Source organism: Musca autumnalis, unplaced genomic scaffold (genome assembly GCF_047663935.1).
Source record: "Musca autumnalis isolate F117 unplaced genomic scaffold, ASM4766393v1 scaffold_2, whole genome shotgun sequence".
In the NCBI taxonomy this organism is placed as follows: Eukaryota; Metazoa; Arthropoda; class Insecta; order Diptera; family Muscidae; genus Musca; species Musca autumnalis.
The window spans coordinates 259426381-259444700 of NW_027411755.1; the positions used below are offsets into that span (position 1 = coordinate 259426381).

The 18320-nt window shown below is 35.7% G+C and overlaps 2 protein-coding genes across 14 annotated transcripts in view; one reads left to right on the forward strand and one right to left on the reverse strand.

Moving 5' to 3' along the window:
- The window catches only part of mxt (Eukaryotic translation initiation factor mextil), a 28639-nt gene that overhangs the window by 4093 nt on the left and 6226 nt on the right, over positions 1 to 18320 (reverse strand). For 3 of the 13 annotated variants that reach the window (XM_073964674.1, XM_073964675.1, XM_073964676.1), the window contains exons 2-9: positions 14746 to 15374; positions 14418 to 14682; positions 14123 to 14194; positions 12780 to 12840; positions 12263 to 12707; positions 11946 to 12198; positions 11724 to 11879; positions 7455 to 7573 (exon numbers count right to left, since the gene is read on the reverse strand). In XM_073964674.1, coding sequence (XP_073820775.1) covers positions 7455 to 7573; positions 11724 to 11879; positions 11946 to 12198; positions 12263 to 12707; positions 12780 to 12840; positions 14123 to 14194; positions 14418 to 14682; positions 14746 to 15138 — 1764 coding nt within the window. In that variant the 5' untranslated portion in view covers positions 15139 to 15374. The remainder of the gene's footprint in view (positions 1 to 7454; positions 7574 to 11723; positions 11880 to 11945; positions 12199 to 12262; positions 12708 to 12779; positions 12841 to 14122; positions 14195 to 14417; positions 14683 to 14745; positions 15375 to 18320) is intronic. The other 10 variants (XM_073964681.1, XM_073964683.1, XM_073964684.1 and 7 more) reach the window with 6 other exon arrangements.
- LOC141395228 (uncharacterized) overlaps positions 11219 to 18320 on the forward strand; it is a 76774-nt gene continuing 69672 nt past the window's right edge. Inside the window, exon 1 of the mRNA XM_073970768.1 lies at positions 11219 to 11236. The gene's annotated coding sequence lies outside the window, so the exon portion shown is untranslated. The remainder of the gene's footprint in view (positions 11237 to 18320) is intronic.

Genomic DNA, 18320 nt, shown 5'->3' on the forward strand with positions numbered 1-18320 from the left:
AAAAGTCAAAAAGCATGTTTTAATGTGTTTTGTAAGTCACTCTTCGCTCGAATAAATGGACATGGACAACATGGTGCTGGTGGTGATGATGATGGTGATGACGATGATGGATTAGTTGGGTAGGTTAAACATAAATGAATGAAACAATTAATGATGATGAATGTTATGTTATTAAGGATTGAATGATTAATACTACTAGCCTTTATCCTGTGTTACCAACCAACCATGGCTGAGAGCAGCGTGTGTAGGTAGCCATCCCTTAACCCACCATAACCACACAAAAAACAACGAGTAAGCATTTTTAAAAACCCAAACAGTTTATGAACCAAAAAACCAGTTTCATTTTGTTTTTCATGATGTAGAATGTAGAAAAATAATATTAATAATATTCCTTTTATTACAGATAATTTATTTTGTTTTCATTTTATTACCAAGTACGACTTAAAGTATTTTTGTAAAATACCCTTCATACAGGTAGGTAGGAGTAGGAGGAGTGAGTGAGTGTATGTATGGCTATAATTTTAAAAATTTCTTATCATTTGTGTCTTTTTTTTGGTTTCCTTTCTAAAGTTATCAGACCCACACAGGCACACCGCAAATAGGTTGCCTGTGTGTGTGCGAGTGTGTGGTATAAAGTGTGGAATAAAATCATTAACCTTTAAATTAATATAATTAAGAATATAATACAGAGTAAGTTGTTAGTTAATAGTAGTATTGAGATTAAGTACATTGTTGTTACATAAATACATACATTATTTCTTTTGATGATATATAGTTTTGGTATTTGGTATAACGTTTTTTTTTGTTTTGTTTCTTTTTGGTATTTGTAATACACTGTATTTTTTAAACAAATAAAAATGAGATTCGACAACTTTCCAGAGATTGTTGTTGTTTTCATTTTTGTGTTAAAATAAAAATTAATCTGTTTCACAGCCAAAACACAGATTATATATAAAATAATTTTGTTGTAGATTAAATAGAGTAAATAATAATAATAACAAAGAGATTCGCTTTCTCTGATTTCTTGGTTGCCAAGGATTAATAATTCAATATAATCCATGCGATAGTGTTGTTTAACGACTAGATGATGTTAGCAACATACATACACATACATGGTATAATCTAATTATTACATACTTTTATGTAACGAGTTTAAATAATTACATAAAAAATCCTTTTCTCGGAAGGCTTTAAAAATTTGTTCTCAGAAATTTTAAATTTAATTTTAAATATTTTGTGAGTTTTGCAAGAACGTTTTTTTAAATTCAATTTTGAAATTAACAAGAATATTTTTAGTGTCAATTAAAATTGTATTTTTCGGGTTCAACACTAGTAGTTAAACAAGAGAAGAGACATTTCATGTCAATTAAAAAAAAGAATTAAAAACAAAAACACTTAAATTAAATTAAAAGTTGTTCTAAACCTCTTGTGAACTAAGCTAAAACTGTTTTCATTTTTTTTAAGATTCTGATAAAAAGATGTTCAACACCTTATATGGAACGAAACATAAACAAAAGTAAAATTTAACGACATTCCAGTCAATTTAAAATTGTAATCATGTCAAGAAATATGTTAAATGCTATTATGGTGTTCAACACCTTAAATAAAACGTTACTTTTAAGAAGTTAATTCAAATATATATTACTTCTTTCAAATTAGGTTGGGGTACTGAAGGTCCTCAAAAATCACTGGAGTAAATGATATGCTTGTAATGTTGTTGAAGTGAAGTTACGGACAGCTTTTAAATTCAATTAAATTCTATATTTTTGTAGCTCACGACGTTGGGTGGGTCGAACACAAAACTTAAAAAAATTGACATTCCATTTTAAAGAAGTAAAAAAAAAAAATGTTAACAAGGCATATCCCATGGATCATCGCTTAAACCAGTTGAATAAAGTTGTTCTTGTAATTATAATTTCTAATTGTTTCGATTCTTAAAAATATGTATTAAGTAATTGTTTTAAAATTAGAAATGTGATGTTAAATCATTTTTACGCATGGAGTTTATAATACCCATATTACCCAGCAAACCAATGGGCCGATTCCGTACAGCGAGGCGAGTCATGTCGCCTCGTCTATCGTCTCTGCGACAAAATTTAAAAAATGCACTACGTACAGCGATAGAAAATAATCGTCGATAACAAGTTATTTTTATTTTATTTTTATTCGTTAGTAAAAATGAACGGCGACAGCTAATTTGTTGTCGCCGGAAAATGAACATTACGGCGACAAAATTTGACGTCGTCGTGCGACTTTTGCCATACGTAATGGAAAAATTGCAACTGGCAACGCGACACGACTCGCCTCGCTGTACGGAATCGGCCCACAAATGTCGGATCTACGACACGTCTGAACAATTTCGGAAGCAACATCGTTCAGATTTCGTTCCGATTTCTGAACGATTTTTCTGGTAGGAAATAGTTCAGATTTTGTACCGAATCGTTCCGATTTCGGAACAAATGTAGGAAAGAAATTTCCTTTCCCAATTTCCCAAGGAATTTCTTTAGATTTCGGTACGAAATCGGATCGAAATCGATACGATGCCGCTCCGACATTTCGTTTCGAAATTATGTCAACCACTTCATATAACTTAAGATATCGTTACGATTTCGGATCAGACATGTCGGTACGATTGGTTTGCTGGGTATGTTGATTGAATCAAAGAAACAAATATGACCGATTTTGCGATTGTCTATTCTCTTGAAAATATTTCAAACCATTCATTTCATCAGAACAGATCTTTGATACCAATTTGAGAGGGCGTTGATATCAACCAGGAAAATAACCTAAGGATATGCGCAACTTTTTTAAGGAAGAAGTGGATGTGAACTATGTGGCTACACCTTTTTCAATTCTAATTCGAAAAATTTCACTAATAAATCTAAACATTTCGCTAGTAGTTTGAGAATTCCGATTGAATTTCGAATTATTTCTTTTGTAATTTGAGAATTCCAATTGTAATTCAAATTCGAATTAGAAATGGAATGTAACAAATTACAAATGTAAATTCCAATTAAATTTCGAATTATTTCATTTGTAATTTGAGAATTCCAAATGAAATTCAAATTCAAATTATAAATGGAAATATTTGAATTATAAAAGTTAAAATTCGAATTGCAAATTAAAAAAATTCGTATTATAAATAAAATAATTCGAATTTCAAATGGAATGTAACAAATTACAAATTTAATATTTTGAATTGCAAATGGAATTATTTTCTCATTCTCAAATTACACGTGAAATGTTTCCAATTTTAAATTAAATAGTCAAATTACAACGGAAATTCTTTGATTTACATCTGAAAATGGAGTAGAACCATTGTCGCAAATTTGTCGACTTGTCTCGAATAATATTTCAATGAGGTCTTCGATTCGAATTACAATTTAAAAAAAAATTGGAATTATAAATAAAACAAGTAAGAACAGACAATAGTCGGACGGGGCCGACCATGTGATACCCTATATCACTATCCCTGTGCACTAGCTTTCCGGGCTAGCTTTTGATAAATGATAACTTTTATTTAAATGTATACACAAAAGTTTTGATCAATTTAACCCGCTAAATATTATCCGATCATACCGTTGACTTGCACGCTACTTCTTCATCTCAAACCAAAACTACGTTTAAAATTTCGCGCCGATCGGACTATTATTGCGACCTACAGAGCGGCTACAAAATCGAGCAAAAATTTTGTTTTTGGTCCATTTCATCCCTTTAACATTTCACGATCATCGCCAAAAACTAATCAGTTCTATTCTGGTCCAAACCCGACCTCCATACTAAATTTCGTGACAATCGGTCCATAATTGCGGCCTCTAGCTTGATTACAATTTTTAATGGACGGACAGACGGACGGACGGACACACATCGCTAAATCGCTTTATCTCGTCGAGATATGAAGTTTGGTATACCACATGAGGGGTCTACGACGAATATTTCGCGGCGTTACATGAATTTTTGGGAAAACAAACTTATTATACCCTTTTCCACATTGTGGTATAGGGTATAAAAAATAAATAAATAAAAAATAAAATAAAAATAAATTATTTTCTTATTCTCAAATTACATGCGAAATGTTTCCAATTTTAAATGAAATAAAAAAATTACAACGGAAATTCTTTGATTTACATCTGAAAATGGTGTAGAATTATTGCTGCAAATTTGTACATGTCTCGAATAATATTTCAATTAAGTCTACAATCAAAATAATTAATTCGATTCCACGTCTTCCGCATAGTTTTTAATCTACACCGTAATGAAATTCAGACAATCAGAATGAAGCAAAGGGAAGAGTATATATAAGCGACCATTATGGGGTTTTGATGAAACTATTGCGATTCAAACTGCAGGTTCCAGTATAGAATTATTTTGAAAGTAAAATTGAATAAAACGCAGAATTTCAAATGGAATATTTTAAAAAACACCACAACAAAAATTAACGGAACAAATTGAATACTCTACCAGTCGGCGGAAAAAAATTGAAAATTTTTTTTTAAATTGTAAATTGTTTGAGACTTTCTCCTATGGACAGGAGCCAATTAAGGGCACGGGAATAATTTTTTTTTTAATTTAAAATTTTTTTCTTGCTTTAACAAGCGAATTTTCGGAACTTCAGAGGCCCATATCTCGGGAAGTATGGACTTCCCCCCAACAAGCCTTATATTTTTGTAATCAGGACTTAAAGATCTACCTGTGGTAACAATTTCAGATTTATCCGCCAGCTGGTAGAGTATTCAATTTATGTATTCATTTTACAAAATTCGGATTTGAATTAAAAAATGTTCGAATTCGACAAAGTTTGGATTTGGAAATGGAATACAAATGAAAATTTTCGAAATGCAAAAAAAAAAAAACTATGGTAGAAAACTTTTCTTCCTGGTCCCTAAATATGTTTAATTACAATTAATTTCTGGTTGGAGGTTAAGCTTAATACCCGATGATTTTTTGCAAGTGAAAAAGAAAAGCCGAAGATTCGAAGACACACAACCACAATTATATGACCGGTTTCGCTGTTGGTAGCAGTTCACATAATGGTGGTTGAGTGGGTTCGAATCTTCGGCTTTTCTTTTTCACTTGCAAAAAATCATCGGTCATTAAGTTCGACTCCAAAGAGAAATTGGAACAAATTTCCTTTAGAGGCACCTGGCGGAAAAAAATCGGCATTTTCCCCACACATAGCCCATTCTATTCTGATTCCAACGATGTATAATTTTTGTCCCGGAAATGTATACTTCCCGAGATATCGGCCTCGAAAGTTCCGGAAAATCCCTATGCTAGACTTAAGTTAAACATATTTACTAAACTCGTATCGTATGAAAATTTTATTATTAATGGTAAGTCTCTTCTCCCCCAACACAGGAATACAATTATATAGGGAAGGTCGGTCGACACTTCCCGAGAAATAGGTCACAGAATTTTTTTTCAATTTTTTTCAATTTTCTCCTAAATTTTCAATTTTTTCTCTAAATAGCCGGCCTTCGGCCGGGGATTTAAGACTTTCACCTATGGACAGATGCAAATCTCGGAAACGGGAACAAAATTTTCTCCTAAATTTTCAATTTTTCCTGTATATAGCCGGCCTTTGGCCAGGTATTTAAGACTTTCTCCTATGGACATATGCAATCCTCGGGAACGGAACCAAATTTCGTCTTTTTAACACGAACTGAGTTTAATAAATGTGTTTAACTTAAGTCCAACTTGGGGTTTTGGTGGAACTTTCGAGGCCTATATCTGGGGGAGTATAAATTTCCGGGACAAAGGTTATACACCGTTGGAATCAGAATAGAAAGGACTACCTATGGTGCCTCTAAAGGAAATTTAAGCCGAGAAATTAATTAAAATTAATATTACAAACGATCTTTGCCCTAATAGGCAACATTTTTAAATGTTTAATTATTTTCTCACTAAAAATATCGGATTGTTTCGTTAAGAAAATGCATTGTTTAATACAACATCACATTTCTGAAGATTTAAAATCAAAAAAATACTACGAAAGTACATATTGTACGAAATAGCTATTAAAACAAGCTTAAAGGGAGGGGAAGCGAAAAGTAAATATATTAAATATATTATCGATATGCATTTAAAATACACAGAGTGTGATGACTTTGGCTCATCAAGTGTAGGAGGTCACTTACACTTGTTTATAAATTTTTTCATAACTATAAATTTTCTTTTAAAAAAATCGATTCCATTTTTTAAAAAACTTGGGACTTTTCAGAAGAAAACAGTTACACTTCAAGGATCACAACTTAGTCGCACGTTGAATATGAACGAAATTCATAACTTAATTTTGGACGAGAATTTGGATTTGTTGCCGGGGGGCTTTTTATTGGATTATTAATTTCATTATCGTTGTTATTAACGGATGATGTGGTGGACGATGCTACAGCAGCAACAAATTGCACATCATCATTATCATCTTGGTGTTGTTGTTGTTGCTGATCGTTTGAGTCATTATTTTTAATTTCACTTGTTGTTGCTGCTGTAATCATTTTAAGAGATTCTGAAGATTTACTGTTACTGTTAGTTTTACTACTTTCAACCATAATATCGGAAATAATTTTCATTTGTTTATTTAATAATTGTTGGCGAGTATTCACTTCATGTTGGGGTGGTGGTGGTAGCGGTAATTCACCGCTAGTTACGTTTAACGAGACCGGGGATGAACTCATAGGTCCCGTGCGTATTGAAACTAATGCACGATTTAAATGGATGTTATTTAAGCGACCACTGCCTCCTGTAACGGTGGCATTGGCATTTGTTATGGGACTATTTTGAGTTGGCACAATTGTCGTTGTAAGTGATGGTGGCGGTAATTGTTCAACGCCTGGGGAGGGAGTTTTCATAATGGCTTCATAGCTGCCATCTTCATCGATGCTATAGGTTAAACGATTAAAGAAACCTTTGCGTTTTATGTTCAAAGACATGCCCGAGCCATAAGGGCTAAATTTAAATGGACTTGGAGTGTTGGAGGTTGTTGGTGTAGTATTTTGTTCCATACATTTCTCCACGATTTGTTCCTGATGTTGTTGTTGTTGCTGTATAGCCTCATTGTTGTTGTTATTGTTGTTGATGTTATTTAAATGTTTAAAACTAAAACTTACATTATTATGTACATTATTATGGTTAGTGACATTTGCTGTTGTTGTTGCTACTGATCTTGAATCTATTTCATTGATATTATTAATAATAGTAGTGAAAGAGGAGGTGGTGGTTGTGGTTGTGTTGTTGCTAGCAACTGCTGATGATGTAGTAGAAGTGGTGGTGGTGGTATTGGTAGTAGTACTTGAATGTGCGGCAACATTATTGCAAGCAACACGTAGCGTTAATGATGGACAAGCTTTTAAATTGGTATAAGAGGAGTAGGGAGCAGTAGTATAAGTAGTGGGATTTGTGATAGTAGCCGAGTTTACATTAGCATTACAAGTAGAAGCAACATGCGTAGTTTTTACCTTATTACGTATTATGGCCGGGAATTTTTCACAGATTCTTTGCCATTCATTTGGCAATGCCCAGGAATGAGGACTCTTAGAATAATAGAGCAAATGCTCATACTGATGAACGATGCGTGCTTGAAAAAGAAGACAAAGTGATAAAACAAATAGAATTATGTCATTATTTAGTTGCAATAAATTTTTGTTTTAATTTCGAAATACTTTGACAAAATTTACACGGAATTGTAATAATTTTTTGTTAAACTGCATGGACAATTAAAGATATTTGATGCACATTTAACATCTTTCCTCTCTAGGCATTTAAAAATGGCAATTTAAGTAAAAAAAAACCAACCGATCACTTGATAATTAATGTTACTTGCAATAAATGTTTCAAATAAATATTGCATTCCATAGAGTTTAGTTCTCAAGATATTAGACACATTAAAAAACAAATAACCGTGACCTTTTGATAATTTATATTTTGTGGAAGGCCTAAAGCACCACACTCACTATCGTGCTTGCTTGACAATGATAGTATAATGTATTCATACTCAACATTTGGGAATGTAGGAAAAATTCAAGATTTGAATGTTTTGCTGCACACTTGTCAAACACACGCGTATAGAAGGCAAGCATGCTTGATAGTGGGTGGAGTACTTTACCAGAACATTTATCACATTAACAACATATCACGACGAATGACACTGTGCAATTCAAATTTTGGAGATAGGAAAAAGTTTACCTCTACCATTGACATAGTTAAAAATATCGGGGGTTATCATGAATGAAATTTCCCCCGTAAGTTTCGTTTTTCAGCCGTTGCAACTTAATGCAGAAAGAGAAAAAAGAATTGCCGTTCATGATAAGATTGCCGTTCATGATAACCCCCATCGAGTTACAACGTTGACTAAGAAAATGGGCAACGATGCCTCAGCTAAAAGGCAAATTGACAAGAGTCAAGGCGACGCACAGTGTTTCAGAGCTTGATTTAACTAACATCAGAGATTTCTAAAATATGTATGGGATTCAATAGCGATCGTAAGTTAGCTCAAAATAAATAAACTGGAGCCCCGCTTTGCCACAATTTGATTTTTGCCAAACTTAAATGATTGGCCTTGGAATTCAGCAAAGGCTTTCTTTCTATTTTTTTATTTGGCGATCCATCACTTGATCTCATTAGGAAGAGTAGGGAAAATGGTGTTTCAGGATTTTAAGCCATAGGTAGTCTCTATGACGTAGGGGATGGAAGATACCAAGCAACGGTCCTGACCGGTTTTAACATGGCAAAGCCCAGGATTTATCTTGGTCCCTCTTTCATCTCAAGTGGACACTGACCTCCCTTTGGTTTCACCTGGGGAACTGCCTTTAACACCCGTTAAAGGTAGTGAGCTAACATGTGCCGCGCGTTCTCCCCTAGAAAAAACAGCATACTATGAAAAAACGAAAGAAAAGAAAAACAACCCCCTCTAAAGTTGACGAACCCCGCAAACGTTTTAAGGACCATGATCTGCGAATCTGCACCTGGAATGTTCGCACTCTTTATAGAGAAGGTGCAGTCTTCGCATTGGTAGACGTACTTGAAAAGTACAAGGCCGATATTACTGCCATACAGGAAATACGATGGATTGGGAAAGGCTTCACAACAACACCTAAAGGTGACGCACTGTATTATAGTTGCCATGAAGTAAAGCATGAGTTTGGTTGCGGATTTGTAGTTAGTGGGAGACTAAAACATCTGGTATCCAGCTTCACTTCAGTGAATGAAAGACTTGCTGCAATTCGAATAAAAGCTAAATTCTTCAACATCAGCTTTATTTGCGCTCATGCTCCCACTGAAGAAAAGGACGAACAGACCAAAGATATATTTTACGAGCGCTTAGAAGAAACATATGACAGTTGCCCTGCCCATGACATTAAAATCATTCTAGGCGATTTTAATGCCAAAATTGGAAAGGAGAATACCTTTGGCCCAACAGTCGGGAAATTCAGCCTCCACAGTGAAACATCTGACAATGGTATGAGGCTGATAGACTTTGCAGCTGCAAAAAACATGGTAGTTAGCAGTACCAGATTTAATCATCTCGATATTCATAAGGGCACCTGGCTGTCTCCAGATCAGAAAACAAGAAATCAAATTGATCATTTTGTGATAGATGGAAGACATTCATCGAGCGTGTTGGATGTACATTCGTTCCAAGGCGCAAACATTGATTCGGACCACTACCTTGTTGCAGCAAAGGTACGCACCCGCTTAAACGTAGCAAACAAAATACGAACAGACACAACAAGAAAGTTAGACATCGGTAAGCTGTAATCACAACAGATAGCCACAGCATATTCCACTCAACTAGCCCAATTGCTTAATCAAAGCACTCCTCATCCCGATAACATATCAGCGCAATGGCAAAGCATTGCCCACTCCATGCAAACATCAGCAAAATCCATACTTCGATACCAGAGGCCTCCACCAAGGAATCCATGGTATGATCAGGAATGTCGTGCTGCCACCGAAGAGAAAAATGCGGCATATAGGGCTACTTTACAATCCGTAACAACGCGTAGCGCACGAGAGAGATACAGGGAGAAAAGGAGAGAGGAGAAACGTCTTTTCCGCAGGAAAAAGAGAGAGATGGAAAAGCGGGAGTGTGAAAAAAATCGAGATGTACAGGAGCCAGAATGAAGTCCGAAAATTCTACCAAAGAGTCAAGCATCAAACTGATGGCTTTGGTACAGGCACATCCTCCTGTAGAGACCAGCAAGGTAATTTGGTAACTGATACAGATAGTGTACTCAGGATATGGAAAGAACATTTTTCAAAACTGTTGGTATCCAATAGCAGCGAAGACGACGAAGATACCGCAGTCCCAATCCCAGAAGATGGTATTGAATGTATACCGCCCAGCCAAGATAAGGTAAAGACAGCAATAAATCGGCTGAAGAATAATAAGGCAGCAGGAGCCAGCCGAGCTGTTCAAAACCGAAGGCGACACGCTGATAAGGTGTATTCATCAGCTAGTTAGCACCATCTGGCAGGAAGAACGAGTACCCGACGATTGGAACCTGAGTATCCTGTGCCCCGTCCACATGAAGGGAGATAAGACTGTTTGCTCTAACTATAGGGGTATAAGTCTACTCCCTATTGCCTACAAGATCGTGTCAGGGATATTGTGCGAACGACTAAAGCCTATGGTCAACGAGATAATTGGACCATACCAATGCGGCTTTAGACCTGGCAAGTTCACCATTGACCAGATATTTACCCTGCGGCAAATCCTGGAGAAGACCCAAGAGATGCAGATCGACACCTACCACCTTTTTGTCGATTATAAAGCAGCCTTCGATAGCCCGCTGCGTTCAAAGGTCGAAGGAGAATCTGCTAAAGTGGGTCTGACGGTAAACGGTGAGAAGACCAAGTTAATGGTGTCGACGCGCAATGCGTCCATTGAGCTCGGACCGACTGTGGAAGTTGGTTCCTATAATATTGACCAACGAATCTGCGTTGACGGTGAATATCGACGTCGCATGAACCACGAGCTGTATCTGCTGTACACGACATCAATATTGTTAAACGCATCGAGATGCAGCGATTGCGGTGGCTAGGCCCTAAAGGCCCGCTAAAAAGGTGCATAAACACGAAGAATTGGTAGGCCAAGGAATAGATGGCGCAAACAAGTGGATGATGTGATGAAAAGGCGCGGCATTTCAGAAAGCGAAGCAACAAATAGAGAGAATTGGAGATCTTTTCTTAGTTCGGCCTATAGAACAAACGTTCTGTAATGGGCCAGCTAAGTAAGTAAGTAAGTCTCTAAATGTGTGTCTCTTGCAAAACAGTAGAGACCTTGTGACACAATTCTCCATCTGCAGCAGTTGAGTAGAACTACAGAACATTGGCCAAATCGACTTCGCTAAAATTAAAGGCGGGGTTCGCAAACTACATAGTTTAAGAGTTTTGCATCTTTGATGTTGACACGTTAGGCTAGTTCTTGTGTCAATCCGAACCATTTTTATTCAGAATTATAATACGCAGGTTTGATTTTTGTAATTTGAATATGAGGATTAAACCGATTACTTTAAATACATGACACTTTCCGAAGACCGACTACCACAATTATTCTATTCCCCAACAGCTGCATACTCGTTCAAGGACTAGAAGATCGCGCACACATATTAAAATAGTAACACATATTCCATGCTAATCTAAGTTAACTCCATTTTGATGCACAGTGTATTTTACTTTGAAATTATCCAAGAACAAATTTCAATAAAAAAAGTTTTTGGACTTACTTGTTGTTGCATTATTATTGACAGCAGTTCCCACCTCACTCTTTTGGCGTACAAGCTGTGTCACTGGAGTTGTTGGAGCTTCAGGGGTGGAATCCTTACGTGAAAAATGACTTCTACGAGAACGAGCCAAGCCATTGTTTTGAGATGCTGATTTGGCTGCAATAAAAAAACATTCGACATTAAATTCCTTCCTTTGGACACTTCTGAAATACTTTAACTTACATAAATTACTGCTATCAACAAAAACATCATCATCTACATCTTGATTGTTGTTGTTAGCTGTTGACATATAGTTGAGGCCAATACCGCTGTCAGTTGTCAATGGTGTACCCATAATAAACTGTGGAGCACCTGTCATTGGTGTTGTTGGAGTGGAAATGGGACTGGTCATTGAACCATCAAAAGCTGCTCCCGCTTCCATGGATGCCAAGAATTCTGCACTGCTGAAATAATCATCCAATACCAATTTGGCAACCTGTGTACAAACAAAGGTTATAATTCTTAAATGCCAAAAGGACAATGTTTAGTTTTTATATTACCCTAACTAAATCACAGCAGTCTCCAGTGATTTTGATAACATGTTGGCCCACATTACAAGTGAACTTGTATTCACCTAAAGAAGCATCATTTGTAGAATATGAATGCAACAACATTTGCGTATGAGGACGTATCGGTTTACCAGCAACTGCAGCAGTATTTGCAACAGGCGTTGACGCATTCAAACCGGGAACAACATTTGCCAATTGTTGTTGGACCATCTGTTGGGAAGCCGCAGCAGCTGTCATAAAGTTTTGAGCTGAATTAAAGCTTAAACGATTTGCCAAATTGCTGGCCACGGGTGTCCTTGTTTGTACAGCATCATCAGAGTTCGATGAGGCCAGGGATGAACATGAACCGCCAGCGTGGCTATTGCCCATTGCCGGATCCAAACGTACAGGAGAAGCATTACGACGTATGGTATCTTCAATCAACTGTTTGGCATAACTGTAAAAAGGAAGAATAGTTCAAATGTTAGGTTTCGTTTTTTTAATAATATTCAATTTTATTAGAACCTACTTGATTTTATCCTCAGCTGGACCGGTAATTTGTACCAAACGTTCCTTGGCTCCAGGATTCACTTTAGAATTGATTTAAAATGTTATAGTATTAGTTAATATACACACACACACATAAACACATAAACAATGATGTAATAATGGAAAGGTTAAATGAAAGCGGGTTATGAACATGATTTTTTTTTAACAAAAAATGCAGCCTTAATGGTTAACAAATTTTTATAAATAGAATGTGTTATTGATAGTATAATTTAAATGAAAATAAAATTGGAGAGCATGTCAAGTATATGAAATTTTTACCACAAGCAGCCCATAAGATCCCGATTGCAACCATATATTTTTGCGAAAATGCATGCCATTCGAAATATTTTCCTCTAATGCTTGGGACGCACCTTCATATCATCAAAGACAATCAGCCCGATCGTGAATGTCAACTTCCCGTGGATTTTCCCACTCTCTCCTTTAAGTTGCAACGGCTCACGGGGAGTTTACATTCATGACCGGGCTGAATATATGCACACGATCTACGAGAATTAAATCCCCCATCATTAAGGTATGAGTTTTGGTCGTATGGCCTTTAACCGGTAACGTAAGACTTTTATCTATGAACAAAGACAATTTTACAAAAACCCTTTTTTCTGATAACGTTCGCCTGTAGAAAGACTCCAACGGCAACTTTCGACAAGGTTAGTAACGTCAATATGAATATCTATGGACAAATTTGAATGCCAGTAAGTAACTGATTTTGTGGTTGGTTGGACAATGCAGTTGTTTTATGGACAAACTTCAGCACAGGCTAAACGATTAATATCTCCTTTAAAAAATACAGTTCAGTACAGGCTTTAGAATTGCCAACCACCGTATAAAGCTTAAATACATAGTGATTCGAAACGGAATTTTGAACTGAAAATAAGCTTAATTAATTAACATGCATATATGTCAGTTCTCCTTTAAATTATAATCCGCTTGATCGATCTAATAAATGCTCACCATTCAATATTAATAACCCCTAAAAACCAAACATGTAATTAACCTAATCTTCTCTTCTTTGTTTCGTTCTTAAACTATGTTAGATACAGATATTGGTGTGATAAAATGTATGATCCTTTTGAGGGGACCTGTATTTGTGCTTTATGTTAATTGTGAACACACACATATTGAACTTATTTGCAACCACAAAGTTTTGACATGCAATAAACCCTCCGTATAAAAACTACACTAAATTGAAGAAATGGTGAAAAATGAAAAAAACACGTTTGCCATGCCAATGAAAATGAAATAAAGCGAAACAAAACTGTTAAACAGATGATGAGATTAGACAATATATTGCTGTAGTTTGTTTACCTCTTTGGAATGATATGATTGTTTCACTGAGTTCCTCAATCATATGGACACGTCGACCTTTGATACCCATTACTGAATTACATTTACATAAGTAAAAACAAGTAAGGGGAGGTAAGGTATAGTGTGCGTAGTTTTCAAGAAGACAAAAAATAAGTTATAAAAAATTTGTAAAATAAAGTAGTTGGGGGGAAAATGTTTTGTAAAATTTCTTTTCGAAACTTGGGGCTTTTAGGCCTTACAGGTATCAACAAACAAGGATTTCCTTTGAGTATTGAAATTGTAAGTTAAAATATACCTTTTCCAGAATCAGCATTTCGTATCACAACCTCATCCTTGCAATAAGTTTTACCAGGAATTTTAGTTGGTTTAGGAAATTTGCCGGAATTGCGTATAACTTCGCCAGGCCCCAATAACAAATGTTGTTGATTAGCCGAACCCACAGATGCAATGGCGGCGGCAGCAGCAGCAGCAGCATTTCCAGCATTCATACCACCAAATGTGGGGGAGGTGCTTAAAAATGCCGTTTGCGTTGTGTCAACATGATTTTGGGCATCACTTAACTGCAAGAAATAATAGAATTTGTTAAAAATAAACAACAAAAATGAATAGCAATTCAAATTCACCTCAGCATTTGTAGCCTGTTTAGTCTTGTAATAGCTATTAATACCATTATCTTCCCATCCCTTGGCCCGCAATTCGATTAACTCGAGCAAATTGAGACGTGTCATGATATTTAAGCGTTCGTCCTGCGACGCATTACGAAATACCACAAATGCTCTATCTAGTGTGTCCTTTGAAACTGTCTCCAATTGCGGACCATGTATGCGAAGATTTTGCACCAATGTTGCCATTGGTTCTGTATTGTTAATACCGGATTGCAGAGAAATTGCCACATTCTCTATTAACTGCATCAACTCCTCGATAAGCATAAAATTATTCTTAAGCGAAGAACGTGATTGTGACTTTAGGGGTCGGGGTGCCTCTACATTTTTAACCGAACGTCCAAGGTGTGCCATTGTAGTATTATAGCTGTTCAAAATTCTTTTAGATCAGTTTTTCTGTAGTATTTGTTTCAGGTTGCTGGGTAGCCTTACAAAGATGTCGTTTTATCAGTCAAAATGGATTTGTTTTGGTTGGTTGGTTGTTTTACTCAAATTATGGACAACTTGAGTATCGATCGCTTCAATTATGAAATCGTTGTAAAAAAAAGACAGACAAAACTGTTTCTTTGGTTTATCGTTCGCACCTCCCCCTGCAAATAAAGAAAAGTGAAGGCGAGAGTTTATAATAGTTTTAAGTAAATTAAAAAATGTTTTCGAAATTATTTACATACTTATTACATGAGCAGTTTTAATAACAACATATTGGAATATTTCTTTGAGTTTTGTTTCCTTGGCAATTTTTTTACTTTTGTGTGTTTCTTTTCCTTCGTATATATCTTTTATCTATTGGCAATGTGGCAAAATTTATAGTGTGTATTTATTTAACAACTATAGATAAGTACATTTCTAACCTATAAATCTTTTAAAATTAAAATATTCTACTTTTCCACGTTCACTTGCTTGCATCAAACTAGACCGCTAGAAATAGACTACACTCCTAATATGTCTCTCGATATTGTGGGTCAAACAGCAGTTTTATTATCTAAATGTTAATTGCTGTTATCGTGCTTCAGATGATGGAGAAGATGTTTTCTCATTTTATACACTATCATGAATATGTCTTCTTATCGTATTACACTATCCGTATTTCTACTTTATTTTTGATAAGATTTATCACTATTCATACAAAACAAAGCAAAAAATTCACAAGATTAGACGGATGTAAAACACTACAAAATAGTTTTAAGAGTTTGTTGAGAGGTTTGTTTCCTTATTCAAACACTAAAAATGTTTAATACATTATACATTTTAATTTGAATTTATCCTTCATCAATTCGATTTTCTTGTAGTTATTATAGAATGCATTTTATTAAAATTGCGTTGCCGACAACAAATTTAATAATAAAATTTTCCATTAACACATTGAAATCCATACACTTTTGTACAATTAAATCAATAGCTAACGGTTCAAAACGCTGATATTGAATCAATTTGAGAAATGTCTGTTAATTTTGAAACATTTTGAAATTTAATTTTAAAATAAGTATTTTTTATTTCAAGTGGGGGCATGTATCCTTGCGCTAAAGGTCGAAATTTCAACCTTCTCAGCCTAGTGCAGTCAGAGATGGCCAGTCAGAAACTATGAAGTTTATGTCATAATTTTCTGAGGTATAATACATATCGTACCATTTCAACAAAAGGGTAGTAACTCAAAATGTTGTATGAGACAAAACACTGTTGATACACACGTAGTGACTGAAGACATGAAGCGTAACATAACGGTATTTTTTGACGAAAGAGCAGACAAAATAATGTGAAATGATAAAGTTGGTGGAGTTGATGATAATTTATTGTTTTTTAACAAAAACTGAAAATTTCAAAACTTTGAATTACTATGCTTTGATTGAACAGATGCGATATGTACGTCGAAAACGTCATATACCTATCCAAAATTAACGACAAAAGTAATAATGATAGAAGATTAGGTGGTTTTAGATGAAGCGAAAATATTTCAATAATTGTGGAAAAATAGGAAATTATTGCAAAGTGTCTCTAAAGCAGTGATGGCCAAAAACACACATTTGCAGATTATAACTTGCGCTAGTGTGAGTGGAAACGTAAACAATGCATTAACCGAACGAATGTGTTTACAGTGTACGTGTGTGTCGTATGCCCGCGGGCATAGGAAAGTTGTTGTTGGTGGCCATCACTCCTCTAAAGGACTCAAAAAAGACGCAAACTTATGATGACATGGCCATGATTACACAGGACATCACACAAGCAGAACTTTACTGTTGCACTTGATAAGGACCGCCGTAGATGGTATGTGATGATATATATTTAACCCATTTCGCCTCGAGGCCACATTTTTATTTATTAAAACAAGTAAAAAAGTGTCAGTCGGCTTTTCCGACAGATATATACCCTCAGCCAATGTGAAGTGAAACTTTCACCTACGGACAGGTCGAATGTATTTAAGGTCTCTTCAGAATTTTGTGGCCCTTTTGGACATTTGAACTTGCCGACAAAAATGTGGATTTAGAATTAACTGCACTAATGTTGAACTTTTGAGGGGGAGGTACCCTTAGAGAGGACCAATGTGGGCCATTTTAAAAGTTAAAGTAAATTTTGACAAAATATTAGGAGATCCAAAGTTTGGACCAAATTGTTTGCCTCATTCAGGTGATATCGTCCTAGCATTTTAGTGACATTTTTTAAAGAAGAAGTAGCGGAAGTTGTGGACCGGTATTGCCCATGAAACTAAGGACCAAATCGGTTGAACAGTTCGAGAGTTATCGTGCTCTCCGAAAGCTACATATGGTGACATAGGGATTTTTTTACACCTTTCGGGCTGTTTTCCTAAGAAGTATGGACTTGTAGTGAATGCAAATCGCTTCAACAAAAATTAAAGTGATTCGACATCTATATCATGTATATATATATATTATGTGCAAAGTATGGATTACATCGGTCACTCCCTTCAAGAATTATCTTGCGCACAACTTTTCCGAACATTTTTGAACTTTTGTGGGGGAGGTACTTGAAGGAGTGGACCGATATGGCTTATTTTCGAATTTAAGTTATGTTTGGACAAAATATTACGAAGGCCAAATTTTGGACCGAATCGGCGGATCAGTTCGATAGTTATCTTGCGCCCCATCCACTACACATGGTGTTACAGGGGCTTTTTGCATCTTTGAGGCTATTTTCTCAGGAAGTATGGACTTGCCCCTGATGAAACATGTACCGTCGTATGGAGGGCAGTGAATACAAGTTGTTGCAACAAAAATCAAAGCGATTCGAGAGCAGGTCCTAATATCAACATATCCGAAATTTTGTGTAGGAGGTACGCGAAGGAGTGGATTGATTGAGTCCATATTGGAACCTCAACTCAGACTGGTAGAAATTTTACGATGTGCAAAGTATGGATCAAATCGGCTACTTCCTTCAAGAGTAATCATGCGCACAAAATTTCCGAACATTTTCGAACTTTTGTGGGGGAGGTACCGGAAGGAGTGAAGCGATATAATCCATCTTTGAACTTGAACTAAGTTTGGACAAAATATTACGAATGCCAAATTTTGGACCGAATCGGT